The sequence below is a fragment of the Sorghum bicolor genome, chromosome 9, assembly GCF_000003195.3.
Source record: "Sorghum bicolor cultivar BTx623 chromosome 9, Sorghum_bicolor_NCBIv3, whole genome shotgun sequence".
In the NCBI taxonomy this organism is placed as follows: Eukaryota; Viridiplantae; Streptophyta; class Magnoliopsida; order Poales; family Poaceae; genus Sorghum; species Sorghum bicolor.
The window spans coordinates 2,889,054-2,903,101 of NC_012878.2; the positions used below are offsets into that span (position 1 = coordinate 2,889,054).

The window sequence follows — 14,048 nt, forward strand, 5'->3', positions numbered from 1 at the left end:
GTGACAAAAAAAAAAAAAATCCCTTTTCCCACCCCCGCGTGCGCTAGCTTTCTCTCAATCCGCCTCGCTCGCGGCGACGGCTGGGCGTCTGCCCCCGCCGCCGCCGTCGCCCTACTCCAGGTGCGTAGGTCATCTCCGGGCCCATCACCGGCGACGAGCACCCGCCAGGTACGCCCACTCCTTCGCCTCCCCTCCCCGCCAGGTATGACCACCCCGTATTCGAATCCGATCTGATTACAAGCGGACTATGCATGTCGCAGCATTTCGCCTGCTAGCTGCAATCCTCTTCTGGCAAAACCTATCGGGTGAACATGTTTACGGCCATGTTGTTCACTGGGTCCGTCCGTCCCTGATCCCCACTTCACAGACCCGGAGACCCCATCCCATTCCACTAAACCCCACTGCTGCTGCTGCTGGCGCCGTTGCCTGATTTTTTCAGTTCTGTGTTTCGCAGGGGCGTGGAAGCCTGGAGTCCTATCTGATCGGAAAATGGTGATGACGACATTCTGCTCGGCTCCGTCTGCATGTCTGTGTTTCTGAACTGTGTACGCCATGCTTAATCGTCGCGTCCTTGGTGAATGCAGGTTAAGATCGAAGACCATGCCGAGGACGGCGGCATAGATGCTGATGTCAGGGGCCTCGGGGAGGCTGCTGTGGATCCGCTGCCTGGCTCGGTGCATGCCACCTTCAAGGAGGAGGTGATGTGCTCCTCCACAGTTAGTTCTTGTAGGATGTGGTTTTTTTTTGTGGTAGATGCAACATTATTGAGACATGCTTGTAGTCACGGAACGATGTAAGTTTCTGAGCTGGGTGCCAGTTGCTAGCTGTGCTCGAGTTACGCCTTGCTGTTTCGAGTAAATGAAGTTTAACCGATATCATGTTTGGACATCTTTAAATATATTTTTTGTTTGGACCTTCTTTTTTTTGAATTGAGGGAACCCCATTTCCATTCACAGAATGGAAATACGAGAGTCAACAGGGAAATTACAGCAGGATTAGAGAAAGAAAGGGGGTGCTAGACCACCTGTGCACCGGGAAGCAGCTACCAAACAGAACCAACCACACCTGTTTTAATGCACCAGAACAACACTAAGATAGCGCTGCACCCGAAAGACGACAGAACATCCAGGAGGGAAACTAAACAAGAAACTAACTACCATACTACTAGCTTCAGCAGCACACCAGACAACTCCGTCACAGATTTCTTCATCAGTAGAAAAGTCCAGCAGACTGAAGATCCATCACTTTTTGCATTGACCATCATCTTCATCACCATCATTACCCTCCTCTGAGCTCGCCATCAGCTTGCTTTTCTTGGACGCCACCTTTTCCTTTAATTATTAAGCAACTACTAGCTTTTAAGTTTTAACTGAATCAGACAATCAGTGGTGATTAAGTGTTCATTTTAGTTTTGGAGAACCAATGTATCTAATGTCCTAGTGCCAAGCCAGAGTGACCTAAATGGATTATTTTTATTCCAAATGTGACGCTTCTAAGATTTCGGATTGCTATTTAACACCACTGAAGCTGAGATTTTTTTTTCCTGGTTAGTGAATATTTCGAACTAGCTAGAAGGCTAGGCTATTAAATTGCAAACAGAAAGACATTATAGTTTAACCAGAATAGGGTTATTTTGGTGCATTGATTCTGTTTTGTTAAAGTCAGAATACTGACATTTTGCTCACCATAGGAGGGTGAACCGAGTTCTTCATCTGGTAAACTAAGATCAGAGTTCATTGGAATGGGTTTCTCATCCAAGCTGGTAGACAAGGTTCTCCAGAGACATGGTGTGCCTTTCTCTACGACATGTTGATATATTTTCTTTCAATGTGTATAGTGATGTGAAACAATCCCCAAAGTCAAAGCCCTATGAACATTGCCTTGTACTCTATGAATTAATAATTGCATATAAATCTCATGCAGGTGATGATGATTCTAACACAATTTTGGAATCTCTTCTGTCCTATTCTGTAAGTGCTTTGCTGATTTCCTTGTCTATTCTAGAGTCCATTGTGATCCTCATGATACTAGTTTATCTGTATTAAATTCTGGATATATAGCTGGCTTCATATCAGAATAGTGCATGGTGCTTGTGTTTTAGATAGCAGAGGTGAACCAATTGTTCTGTACTTCTGTATAAGTGTTTACCTTTACATCTCATTTATTACACAACTCTGCTGTATGAAATAACGCTACAAGTCCAGTTGGATCTCATTGTCCACTGTGACTCTTTATACATTTTTTTTGAAGTTTTCCTACACTTTTGCTAATTACTACTTAACTTGACTTTAAGAACCTTGAAGTAATTGGAATGTTGTTTTACTTAGCTGGAGTTTGTACCCTATGAACCATCTTGTCTATAGATTTTATGAAGATATTATTTGCATCCCCATGATAACCCCTTACTGAGCCATGTGCATTAGGAAAGAGAAATAAGGTATTGGCTTGAAGAATCTCTCCTTCCTTTATGTTACAGGACCTTAAGCAATCTGGATCCGAGTCATCGGGTTCTCTTGGAAGTTTATTTGATTCTGATAATGAAGAGAACAATTCTTCTTTAGAGTCTAGGAAAGTAATCAACCAAGACATCAAGGTGATCTCTTAGCAGAAGATTTTAATCATTATCTTACTCATTTAGAATCTTTTGAACCAATCTTAACAAACATCTCACTATCTTCAGCCAGAGCTTGATTCTTTCTCAGAGAAGTGGTCATTTTTACTCAGAACAATGAACTTTTCACAACAAGAAGTTGATTTAGCCTTCAAGCAACTAGGTAACTATACTTTTGTGCAGTTAACAAATTTCTTATTGATTGTTCAGATTGTCCTCTTAGACCCAAACCGTACTGATTCAAACCTTAAAAAAATATGTATTCGATATGGTTTGTTGATTTGATGCTGGCAGCAATAACAGCAGGATAGATTGGCTTCTTTGATCTATTTTCTCCTTCCTAACCTAGGATTTGCAGCTGCCTTTATAGACCAGGCACGTAGCAAACCTACTAAGAAATCTTATCCAACTAATCAATCGTATCTGCTAACACACCTGAACAAACTAACAAAATAATCCCTTGTTGCCTAAGCTGCTGCTGCTGAACTGGTGGTCCTGTGTCCCTGTCCAGGGCCCCCACTGCCTTTACGTTCTTAGACACGCTTGATAAACGGACATGTTCCCAATATGCAATATAGTAATGCTCCATAATATGCTTAATTCAGGTGATGAAGCGCCATTAGAACAGCTCGTGGACTTCATTGTCAATGCTCAATCAGGAGTATCGTCTGGAGGACCGGAAAATGGTGATGCTACAAATGAGGTTTATCCTGTTGCCTGTTTGTTTAATTCTATGTAGTTTATGTATCTGAATTACCCCACGACACATAAAGTGAGCTAGTTATTACAAAAGTCTTCTACATATGGATCTGCATTCTAAAGCAATATTCTCTGTAACATGTATCACTCTGCAACATCTGTTGTGGTGCAAACTGTAGTTACTTATTAGTTTGAGGGTAGAGCATTGCACACTTCTCAATTCTGAGTTGATGGTTCCAGTTTGTACTCTACCATGGTGTTTCTGAAAGGACTATATTTCATACATCCTCCCTTTTCTGCAGTTGCTTTCATGTTCCCCAGCAATCTTTAGACTTCCCGTATTCATCTCAACACTCTGTAGTCCTGGCTCAGTGTTGTTAAGGTATAACAGTCGAGCGTATTAGTGTAATATCCTTTCTTTTTTTTTTCTCCGAAACGCATGAGAGCTGCGCTTCATTATATTATATTAAGAAGAAATAGGGGGTAAAGAACCCCTAGTACAACACAAACCCACACACTTATCTTCTCATAAGATACATTTGCGCCGGCAAAGAAAGAAAAAGCGACCATGCACCTACAACAAATCAACTAACAGCTTCGGCGGGGGCAGTCAAGTCGGATAGCCCATGAGCCCCTGCCATTGTCCCCCGTCGATGCTCATCACCGGCCAACTTCAAGGTTTCAGCTATGTTAGGAATTGCTCCATCAAAGACACAGCTATTGTGACGATTCCAAATTATCCATGCTCCCAGACCTATTAGGAAGTTCAAACCTTTTTGTGTTAAACCAGAAGTTGCTGTACTTGCTTTTTCCCACCAATCATCGAATGAAGTGTCGGATGGCTGTGGAGCTAGAGAGTGGAGACCGACCTGTCTCAAGATATAGTACCAAAATTGCCTTGAAAATACACATTCGATTAGGAGATGATCAATGCTTTCGTCGGCTTGATCACAAAGTGGACACTTCTCAGGATGAGGTAGTCCTCGTCGTGCAAGACGATCTGAGGGTCCAGCAGCGCTTGTGTGCTACAAGCCATAGGAAGAATCGGCATTTAGCTGGCGTCCAAGTTTTCCAAATTCTTTCCCATGGCCTGAAAAGAATTTTCCCCATGAATAAGCTATCATATGCGGATTTGGCGGAGTACTGTCCACTATTTGATAATTTCCAAATGTGAGAGTCCTCCACCTCAGGCAACTCAAAATCATAGAGGAGATCCCGGAGCTGAAAATGCTCCATGATGATCCCCACTGTGAGAGCACCTTGGATGTCCGAGACCCATGGTTGGTTAGAGCCTGCTGCACAGTATGCAACTTGAGTATCAGTCCACTGTGACAGCAAAGAGTCGAGGCACGAGATCCTTAATGCAATGCCCATGAAGCCACCTATCAGTCCAGAACAAAGTATTCTCACCATTGCCTCTTGAGCCTCTCATGTACTCTATATAGTCCCTATTGGGCCTCAATACAATCATCCAATTCAGCCACCATTATTTGTAACATGTATCACACCTCTAGGTTTTGTGATCCAACCACCACCTCGTCTTCGCTGCGCTCCCCCCATGGGAGGATCGCCTCTGCTCCTGCGGCAGCTTTGTAAATCTACAGTTCTTTTTCTTCATCATTCTCTTCATTCAACATGTCATGCAACAGCATCAAGCCCAGTCCTTCCTCTTCAGCAGCAACAAGTCATCCCGAGGCAGATCCAAATCTGGCAGCTGTCCCCCACCCGTTGTGACTCCTCCCTCATGGAATCATCTCCACCCACTACGGTCCGTGCATTGCAGATCAATCTTCAGGCCGCCGTTGTGGCCTGTCGGCTGTCGCTGATTCCACCTGGATTCATCGTCTGCCCTCACCCGTCTGTGTGTGCTCTTCATGCATCCACGGTGGCCTGAAGATTGATCAATGATGCACAGACTATAGTGGGTGGAGATGATTCTGCGGGGAAGGAGTCGCACGGGCAGGGGATGGCTGCTCACTGCTGGATTTGGATCTGCCTCTGGATGACTTGCTGCTGCTGAAGAAGAGGAAGGGCAACGGCTTGATCCTCCCCCCGGGAGCAGAGACTTGCTGCTGATGTGCTGGACGAAGAACGTGACGAAGACTAAAAAAATTGTAAATCTACAAAGCTGCCCCCCGGGAGCAGAGACGATCCTCCAGGGGGAGCGCAGTGAAGAGGAAATTGGTGGCTGGATGCCTGGATCACAAAACCTAGAGTTGTGGACCTGTTGTACCATGTTACAAATGATGGGGACTGAATTGGATGATTTATTGAGGCCCAATGGGGACTATATAGAGTACATGAGAAACACAAGAGGGAAACCCTAGACTAGGAGATACACTATTACTCTTAACGATTAACAATTATACCTTAACAAGTGTCACGTAAACTGAGACACTAGTTATTTTTCTGCTATTTCTCCTTCAGTTGACTTACATCAGTACATCACCATTCCTTCAGTTGACTACACTCAAATATTTCCAGTTACTATAGCTGATTAAGAATGTTATGTGCTTTTTCTTGATTTCGGTACTGAATGACCAATGACTGATGTGGATTTTTAATATAGTGAATATGCGTATATGGTTGCTACTTCTAAAACTTAACCTCAAGAATTATAAATTAAAATGACATTTTTTTCAGGGGAAGACTGAATTACTCTATGGTGTGATGGAAAAAACACTTAGCTTGCTTCAGATGGGCTTTACCGAGGAAGAGGTATCATCAGTGCTTGAGAATTCTGGTAAGTCAAAGGGTTAACAGATTCTTGCTCAGTTTTTGATGAAATCCTAGAATGTTTATAATGGTACTTGTATACTCTTTCAGACCAGAGAGCAACTATTCAGGAGCTGGCTGACTCAATTTTGGCAAGGCGAATAGCCAATAGCATTGAGCAGAAAGAGGTATCTGACTAGCATTTATTCTTACTGCTGTAGGCTAGTAATGCCCATGATAAAAATCATCTCATGTGGAGAATCTTGTCCAACAAACTTGCATATTATGTTATAGTATGGTGCAGAATCTACAGTTGCCTTCCATATTCAAATGATTTATATGATACTGGTTCGATGTTCCCTAATTTTTTCCCTAGATTGTGGCTTGATTTGTTAGAACATGTATCTCTATAACAACTCATTTCCATGGTCAATGAAACATTGCTCTTTAAAGAAGCTCTTTTTATAGCTATTAAAATTTTGTAACATTCTCTCAGACAAATGCTATGTGTTCTAATTTTGGTGTCTTATACTTCTGTGCAGGTAAAAATTGAATCTGACTTTCTAGGCGAGGCAGAACCTGATTATTCTTCATACCAGCCCTCATACTCTGCTGCAAGCTATTATGACGATGACAACAACAATATACGGGTTAAAAGGGCTAAGCATGTATTTATCGATGACACAGGTGCCTCCAGTAGTCACCTTGGCAATCCATGGTCTATGGGGACAAGTGATATGCCTGTTAAGGTAGAACTTGAGGCAATGACACCAGGCCGCCGTGCAAATGTACAAGGTGACCTTGCTAAACCCCCATTTTTCTTGTATGGAAATATGGTAGACATCCCAAAAGACACATGGTATCAACTCACACAGTTCTTATACAATGTGGAGCCTGAGTTTGTGAACAGTCAGTCCTTCTCTGCTCTGACTCGAAAGGAAGGTTACATTCACAACCTTCCAGTGGAGAAAAGACGTGTCGTGGTTCCAAAGTCTCCAATGACTATTGAAGAAGCACTTCCGTTCACCAGACAGTGGTGGCCCTCTTGGGATACAAGGAAACATATCAGTGTAGTTACTATAGAGGTTGGAGAGATTGAGCAGACATGTGAAAGATTGGGGAGCATGGTTAGAGAGTCAAGAGGTGTGCTTTCAGAAGCAAGACAGATGCAGATTATACACCAGTGCAGGGTTTCAAACCTTATTTGGGTTGGCCAGAACAAGTTAGGCCCTTTGGAGCCTCGTCAAGTGGAAAGGATACTAGGCTACCCACATAACCATACAAATCTGTTTGAATTAAACCAATCTGATAGATTTGGTGCCATGAAATTTGCATTTCAGACTGATACATTGTCATATTTTCTATCAGTCCTGAAAGGCATGTATCCAGATGGAATAAGAGTGCTATCCATCTACAGTGGCATTGGAGGTGCAGAAGTAACACTTCATCGGCTAGGCATTCCTTTAAAATGTGTAATATCTGTTGAGGAATCTGAGGTGAATAGGAAAATTCTAAGAAGGTGGTGGTCAAAAACTGAACAAACTGGAGTGCTAAGGCAGCATCCGGGAATCTGGAAGCTCAAAACACACGTGATTGAAGACTTGGTGAAAGAGTTTGGTGGTTTTGATCTGATTATCGGTGGGAATTATACTTCTTGCAAAGGTGGTAATACAGTAAATACGACAATGGGCTTGGATTCCAACCGCTTCTATGAGTATGCCCGTGTTGTTAAAAGAGTAAGGACTGCAGTTGGACTCAGTTGATGAGTCCATCTTTGATGAAGAGCGCACATCTTCATAAAACTAGCCTGTAGGAGGATGTAGAATCATCTGATGTGTAAATGTAGGATGCTATGAGTAAACTTTGACAAGAGGATGGTACAAGTAAACTTGACAAGTCTTGGGACTTGATTATTGCAAGTGATTGACTTATCCTTCATTCTGGTTTGTGTTTGTTGGTCACTTCTAATCTTTGATAATTATTCTTTGTTGCTCCTTTCAAAATCTTTCAACTGCCTGCTTGTTTCTCCTCAAAAATTTTAGTTGATCTATGTGGATCATTGCAACTTGAACCATCTCATAGTTGATTTGTGCTTGGTATTTCTCAAAACAGATTTCTGATTAAGTTTTTTGTTCCTTTTTTTTCTTGGACAAATAGAAGATTTCATTCAACTCAAAACACAAATTTCATGCAAGACATGAAGGTAATCCCAGGTTACTGTCTGGATTGCCTCTTATCATGCAATCTGTGTGGCCTATGTGATTAGAGGAATAGATGCACTGGCTGGTGAGTTCTTAGCCTCTACTGCCAGACAATGAAGCAATCATGTTTGTTTATCTTCCATTACTTTCCTAAATTCTAGCCGGAATTTTCTCCTGTGTTGAGAGCTGTGAAGTATGCTAGCATTGGGCATTTGGTCTTAATCACCATTGTGGCATGTTGTGATTGTTGTGAGCAGAGACAAGGACTTGATTATCTTTGGCAAACTGAAGAGCTGCAGCAACCTGTGCCTTGAGCCAGATTGCTGTAGCTTCAGCCATCAGAACATTGTGCACCTCTCTAGCTTTTGCTTTGATGAAAAATTCCCAGGGGATCAGAGATTATATATTATGTGTTAATATTCCTAGCCCAGCCAATGGGATGTGGCCATTTGGAGTAATGCAGCACCTGTGTTACCATGGCATTTTGGTCCTGCTGAAGACTGAAGAGTCCACTGGTTCAGCATTTGGGTTAAATCCTAGTTTTCAAGCCTGTACTTGTGAGCTCCTGCTGTATTGTTTGTAGAGTACCTGTCTCAGCTGTATGCAGTTCTCCTTGCTCACCATCTAGAAAATAGGAAGGATTTGTACCTTGTATTGTACAGTGGCTTCCGCTGCATATGCATGGTGAACTTGCTAACATCTATTTTTTCTCCCCACCAAAATCTTGGGTTAATTGAGGAGTTCAAGGTTTCAAGACCCCTTAACCTTCAGGTTGCCAACTAATGTTTTCCATGTTAAAGAGGAAGTATTCGTTTAGCTAATCTTATTGAGGCCTTTGTGCTATGCTAGCCCAGTCTAATGCAGAAGATTATTGAAAACCATCATATGGAGCGCTTACTGTGTCACTAACATCTGGGGACACCTGAGTCAATGCCAATGAGCCATCGCCATTGTGGCAAATCTGTTGCGATTCAGTACATATAAAAAGTGGTAGATAGTTAATAATCTGGGCATACCGCATACTACAATAACCTGGATACTACTTCGGTCTGATAACTGATACTCCCACCATTCATTTATCTCCTTCATCTAAGCAAAAACTTTTTATTCAAAAATCTTCTTCATATTAACTTAGAACTTGTCTATATTTATTATCCCTTTGCTGCTCATTGGCTACCACTTGTCTATATTTATTGTCTCTTTGTTGCTCATTGGTTATTTCTTGCTTGTGACTGCTCATGTATGCTTAGCCCAAGATGATTAAATACAAAGTGAATACTTTTGTTCTGCTCCTTGTCATTGCGCCGAAGGCTAAAACGACAGAGGTAAATGAACGGAGAGAGTATTATTTTGTTTGTCACTGATAAATTTGCTGGTAGTTGTCGTTATTATTTCTTTTCAATGTCATACTGAATATGATGAGTAACATATAATTGTATCCAAAACTTTTTATTTGGATGTCACCAGAACTACATACCAACTAGAAAAACTGCAAATATTGCTTAAGCATCCACAGGACGCGAGGAGCACAAAAATGAAAGAATAGCCTGAATCCATAAACAAATGTTGGACTGAACATCGTCATACAAAGGGTACATCCTTGCATGGCGATAGTACAAATCAGGCAAACTGAATTCAGCAGCTCAGCGCAAACCGATACATGTACTCAGGGGCATGCAGCAACACTCATCTACTTACAGAAGCGCAGAGGATTTGTTACATCGACATCTTTTCATCTTTTCAGGGGGTAAAGGGGAGTGATAACCTCGGACAAAAAATAATCACACATATTGCCTATCTTATACCACATCTGGCAATGTCGATCTCCACCAGTTTCTAACAGACATTAATTTGGTCCTCAACTAATCTTCAAGCCGTCCTCTCAGCCAGAGATCACCACCCTACAAAGGCACATTGCTTCCGTGCATGCTCAGGGATCAACTTCACCAGGAAATCCATCGGTACACTCTTCAGCTCTGTTTCGATACCACCAGAGTAACAACAACGTATCAGTCAATGAGTTGTTTTGAGGGTTTTTTCATCATCGCAAGCAAAGTCAGTATAACAGGTTTACCATGGGGCTTGAAATTGAAGAGAGGTGGAAGAAAGCGGCCATTTGGTAAGCGGGTGTTTGGATCCCGAAGTTCATCAAAGAATGGATGGATCAATGCTTCCAACTGCAATGAGTGACCAACTTGCAATGTAAATGACAATAACCAAGACTTTCGATTTTGTGAATAAGTGTTTATACAACATTGTTATAACTGATAGGAAAGTAACTTGTGCTAAATAATGCTTAAAGCAGTGAAAGCGCCTCTTGTTTGCTCAAATAATGAAGTTACACTTACAGCAGTGGACCGAAGTTTTGGCGAGTACTGAAGAAGCCTGGACACGAGATCTACTGCTTCAGCAGGCATCCTTTTATGGAAGATCTAGCACAAAAAGACAGCAATGGAAGATGACAAACCTTGGTGGAGGTTAGGGATAGGAAGAGACGGCACACAATCCAATACAGCGTTCCTACCTTATGCCATGGGTGAGCTTTGATTTGCGGGAATTTAAATTCGGTATAATTTGGATTCATGCACTTAATTTCTTCACGTGTGGGTGTGCCCAGAACCTGAGAGAGAATGAGATTAAATTGGAGGAAAAGCAACAATATGCAGGAGTTTAATTGGGATAAAGATAGTAGTTTACCTTGATGATTTCAACAAGCTGATCAACACCGCTTTCTCCAGGGAATAGTGGCTGTTAAAAAGAAAAATTCAGATTGTAGGCAGAAATAAACTGGGATAGTCCACTAATGACCTATGTACATGAGTGATCCCTTACCTGCCCTAGAAGCAGCTCAGCGAGTACACAGCCAGCAGACCAAACATCAATGGCTGTAGTGTATTCAGTAGCACCAAATATGAGCTCTGGAGCTCTGTAGTACCTAGAACAGATGTAAGAAATGTTTGGTTCGCCTTTTACCTAAACAGTACAAAATAATTAGGCACACAACAAAGACAAAGATTCCTGTGAATATCAGTTGCTTATGACCATACCAGAACTTTCGCACTGCCAAAGTCACACAGTTTTAGCTGATGGGTATGAGGGTTAACCTGTTGCAGAAATAGAATTGCATTAAACCATCTGAAGCTGCGCTTATAACTTAACTAAAGATGAATTTCTCCTTTAATGTATTCAAACAGATAGAGATTATTACTATACCAGGAGATTTTGCGGCTTAATGTCCCTGTGGCACACTCCAATGCTGTTATGAATATATGCCAAAGCTCTACAAATCTGTGAATCACAAGGTTTTACAGGTTACTATTATCATGCAGCCATGCTTAATCTGTCAACAACTCCCAACAGAGTAAGATTTACCTGATACATATAAAGTTTTGCATATATCAAAGGCATGCGCTGGTTCATCTTGTTATAATGTTTAATGACACGATGAGCAGTCTCCGGCACATACTCAAGCACCAAATTGAGATAAAGCTCCTCTTTCTCAGTCTTTGAGAAAAAACAGTGCTTTAGAGCCACCACATTTGGGTGGTCAAGCACTCGCATAGTCTGCAGCTCACGATTCTTGTATCTCTTGTCTTGAAGAACCTTTTTTATAGCTACGGTCTCACCAGTTTCCAGACACTTGGCCTGTACAAGATCAATTTAGAAAAAAAAAAAGGGGGAACGAGTTATTAGTCGATAACTAAGTGTGTAATACTAAAATAAAAACTGGACAACTCAAGTTGATACTGATCTGTACAGTAACAAACCTGGAAAACAGTTCCAAAGGACCCATGACCTACCACCCGCTCAGCCATGTAACTAATGGTCTGCGGTGCACATATATAGACATCAGTAAATAGAAAGAAAGGGATCTTCAATTCTCTATAACAACAAGGTGTTTTTTTCTTTTTGGTTTTAAATACCTGCTTTGCCTGCCCATTTCTCCCATCAATGCTGGTCACTATGATATGACCAGGCTCTGCCCCATTGCCATTGACTACAATATCTTCAACGTCCTGCATTGTTTCCAAAACAAAAACCAAAACCAAATACAAACTGAGCACCCACCAGAAGGCAATAATTGATGAAACATTTGGGGGAGACAAGATTACCTTATCATCCCTTATGCTCATATTGCCCAACTCGTTGGGAAGTCGATCTGCGTCGCTGCTAGAACTTGTGCCATTCTGAAATCCCAAAGAAGAAGAAGAGCGTGCCACGCCCACCGAGGCCATGCTGTGACAGAGCTATACGATTTGCAGCACAAACTACTGTCCAAGCCTCCAAGGGGCTTCCTTAAAGGCGTGATGCACTTGATTCACCTGCAAAGAGCATGATCATGGGAAGTCAAAACACAGGACCCGGAATGCTTAGCTCAAGAAATTTGTGGTTCAATGAAATGTTTGTTGAACAAGCACATTCACTTGCAGACATGTTTGTATCGCTAGATAGGCTTGGGAGACTTGACTAGGACAGACCAACCCCTTCCAAATCGGGAAGTCTCTTGCCCCTAGCATGATCAATTGGAAACTCTGTTTGTCCAGATTTTTACACAGTTCCCGAGAGCAATTCAGCTCTGATCATAAATGAACAAGATTATCCCAGCAGAGTGTGAATAACATCTGGCAGACGTAGCACATAAATAAATCACCAAAAAATAAGAAAAAACGTTCTCGATGCATGTCACCAAATTCGCACCAAAGCTGCCACCTTTCCCCACCGATCCATCTCCTTTTATTTATTTTCACGTTGGCGGAGAACGAGGAAAATCAGCACGAACAAGAGGAAACCGTGGAAGCCAAAACTACCTCTGTTCGGAAAATCACAAGCAAAAACGATATATAAAAGAAAATAAACACAAAAAAAGAAAGAAAGGAGACGACTCTGCCGTCTCGTCTGCTCCTCCCGAATCGAGCGAACCAGACGCCCGAAACGGCGAAAGCGCAAGCCTACCCCGCCCCGCCACGCCACCGTCCCTCGATCTCACGAATCGCCAGCGCGACGGAAAGGCGCCGCTGCGGAATCAAACGCCCGCCGCCCGTCCCGCCCGACCGCACCTCAATCGCCGGATCCAAGAAGAGACGCAGAGCACGAGCACGAAGAGGAGGATTACCGGATGGATCTTCTCGGCGCGCAGATCGGCGTCGGAGCCGGAAGCCGGGAAGCTTCTCCCCTCTCCCTCCAACTCCGGCTCGAGGAGGGAGGATTGAAGAAGAGAGGGGGGTGGAATGGAGGAAGAAGGGAGGCGACGCCGGGGAGGGAAAGACAAGTTATAACGCACAAGAAAATTGCAGGGCAGCAATAAATTCATTATTAATTGATTAATTAATTAATTAATTAGAGCGGAAAAAGATGGAATTTTTACTGATATATTATTATCTTGTCTGTTTGACCGTTGAAAGGTTCGTTCCAGCGGCGCCATTGCATTCATCCTCTTCTCGATTTGATCTGGCGCCTCTTTTCTTTTTTTTATTATTTTTCTTTTTAGTATTAGTTAGTATTAGTGACTAACTCTTTTCTTTTATACTGTATTAATTATGAATGAACTTGATTCCAGAAAAATAGATGATGTATTAGTTTGTTCTTATTTTAAATTTGATCAAATTGATGATAAGGTTGTCAACATTTACTCGCTCCGGTTTCGTAAAGGATGTCGTTTTGGATGGCGTCTCGGTCTCAAGAAAAAACTTTGACCATTACTTTTTGCTATAAAATATAATTAATATATACTTTTATGAAACTATATTTCAAGATAAATCTACCTACGTCACTTTTATATTTTCAAACTCACAATATTTGACTTTTAAGACAACCTCGAAACA

The 14,048-nt window shown here is 42.1% G+C and overlaps 2 protein-coding genes across 3 annotated transcripts; one reads left to right on the plus strand and one right to left on the minus strand.

Annotated features, from left to right (window-relative positions):
• On the plus strand, positions 1-7,963 carry LOC110430239 (probable inactive DNA (cytosine-5)-methyltransferase DRM3). 2 transcript variants are annotated; one of them, XM_021447534.1, is made up of 12 exons: positions 12-168; positions 261-337; positions 455-492; positions 585-698; positions 1,691-1,787; positions 1,924-1,970; positions 2,477-2,593; positions 2,681-2,774; positions 3,217-3,314; positions 5,954-6,053; positions 6,137-6,213; positions 6,568-7,963. In XM_021447534.1, the coding sequence occupies exons 3-12, from the start codon at positions 490-492 to the stop codon at positions 7,786-7,788; spliced, it is 1,968 nt and encodes a 655-aa protein (XP_021303209.1). In that variant the 5' UTR covers positions 12-168; positions 261-337; positions 455-489; the 3' UTR covers positions 7,789-7,963. The 2 variants fall into 2 exon arrangements, with proteins under 2 accessions (XP_021303207.1, XP_021303209.1); XM_021447532.1 differs by lacking the exon at positions 261-337 and having other exon boundaries at positions 1-168.
• Positions 9,758-13,496, minus strand: LOC8068185 (shaggy-related protein kinase alpha). The gene is made up of 13 exons (XM_002440492.2): positions 13,340-13,496; positions 12,339-12,548; positions 12,150-12,242; positions 11,994-12,053; positions 11,599-11,871; positions 11,440-11,514; positions 11,274-11,330; positions 11,059-11,199; positions 10,924-10,974; positions 10,751-10,846; positions 10,575-10,658; positions 10,301-10,403; positions 9,758-10,202 (listed from the first exon to the last, which is right to left on the minus strand). Exons 2-13 carry the CDS (start codon positions 12,459-12,461, stop codon positions 10,120-10,122), a joined length of 1,239 nt encoding a protein of 412 aa, XP_002440537.1. The 5' UTR covers positions 12,462-12,548; positions 13,340-13,496; the 3' UTR covers positions 9,758-10,119.

Bases quoted from the DNA above. Each gene is read 5' to 3' on its own strand.
- LOC110430239 (XM_021447532.1), top strand. The intron at 2,594-2,680 runs GTGATCTCTTAG...CACTATCTTCAG, and splicing joins TAATCAACCAAGACATCAAG to CCAGAGCTTGATTCTTTCTC. The intron at 3,315-5,953 runs GTTTATCCTGTT...CATTTTTTTCAG, and splicing joins ATGGTGATGCTACAAATGAG to GGGAAGACTGAATTACTCTA.
- LOC8068185 (XM_002440492.2), bottom strand. From the start codon at position 12,461: ATGGCCTCGGTGGGCGTGGCACGCTCTTCTTCTTCTTTGGGATTTCAG. The intron at 11,331-11,439 runs GTATAGTAATAA...TTTCTGCAACAG, and splicing joins TTAAGCCGCAAAATCTCCTG to GTTAACCCTCATACCCATCA. The intron at 10,203-10,300 runs GTAAACCTGTTA...GTATCGAAACAG, and splicing joins CTTCAATTTCAAGCCCCATG to AGCTGAAGAGTGTACCGATG.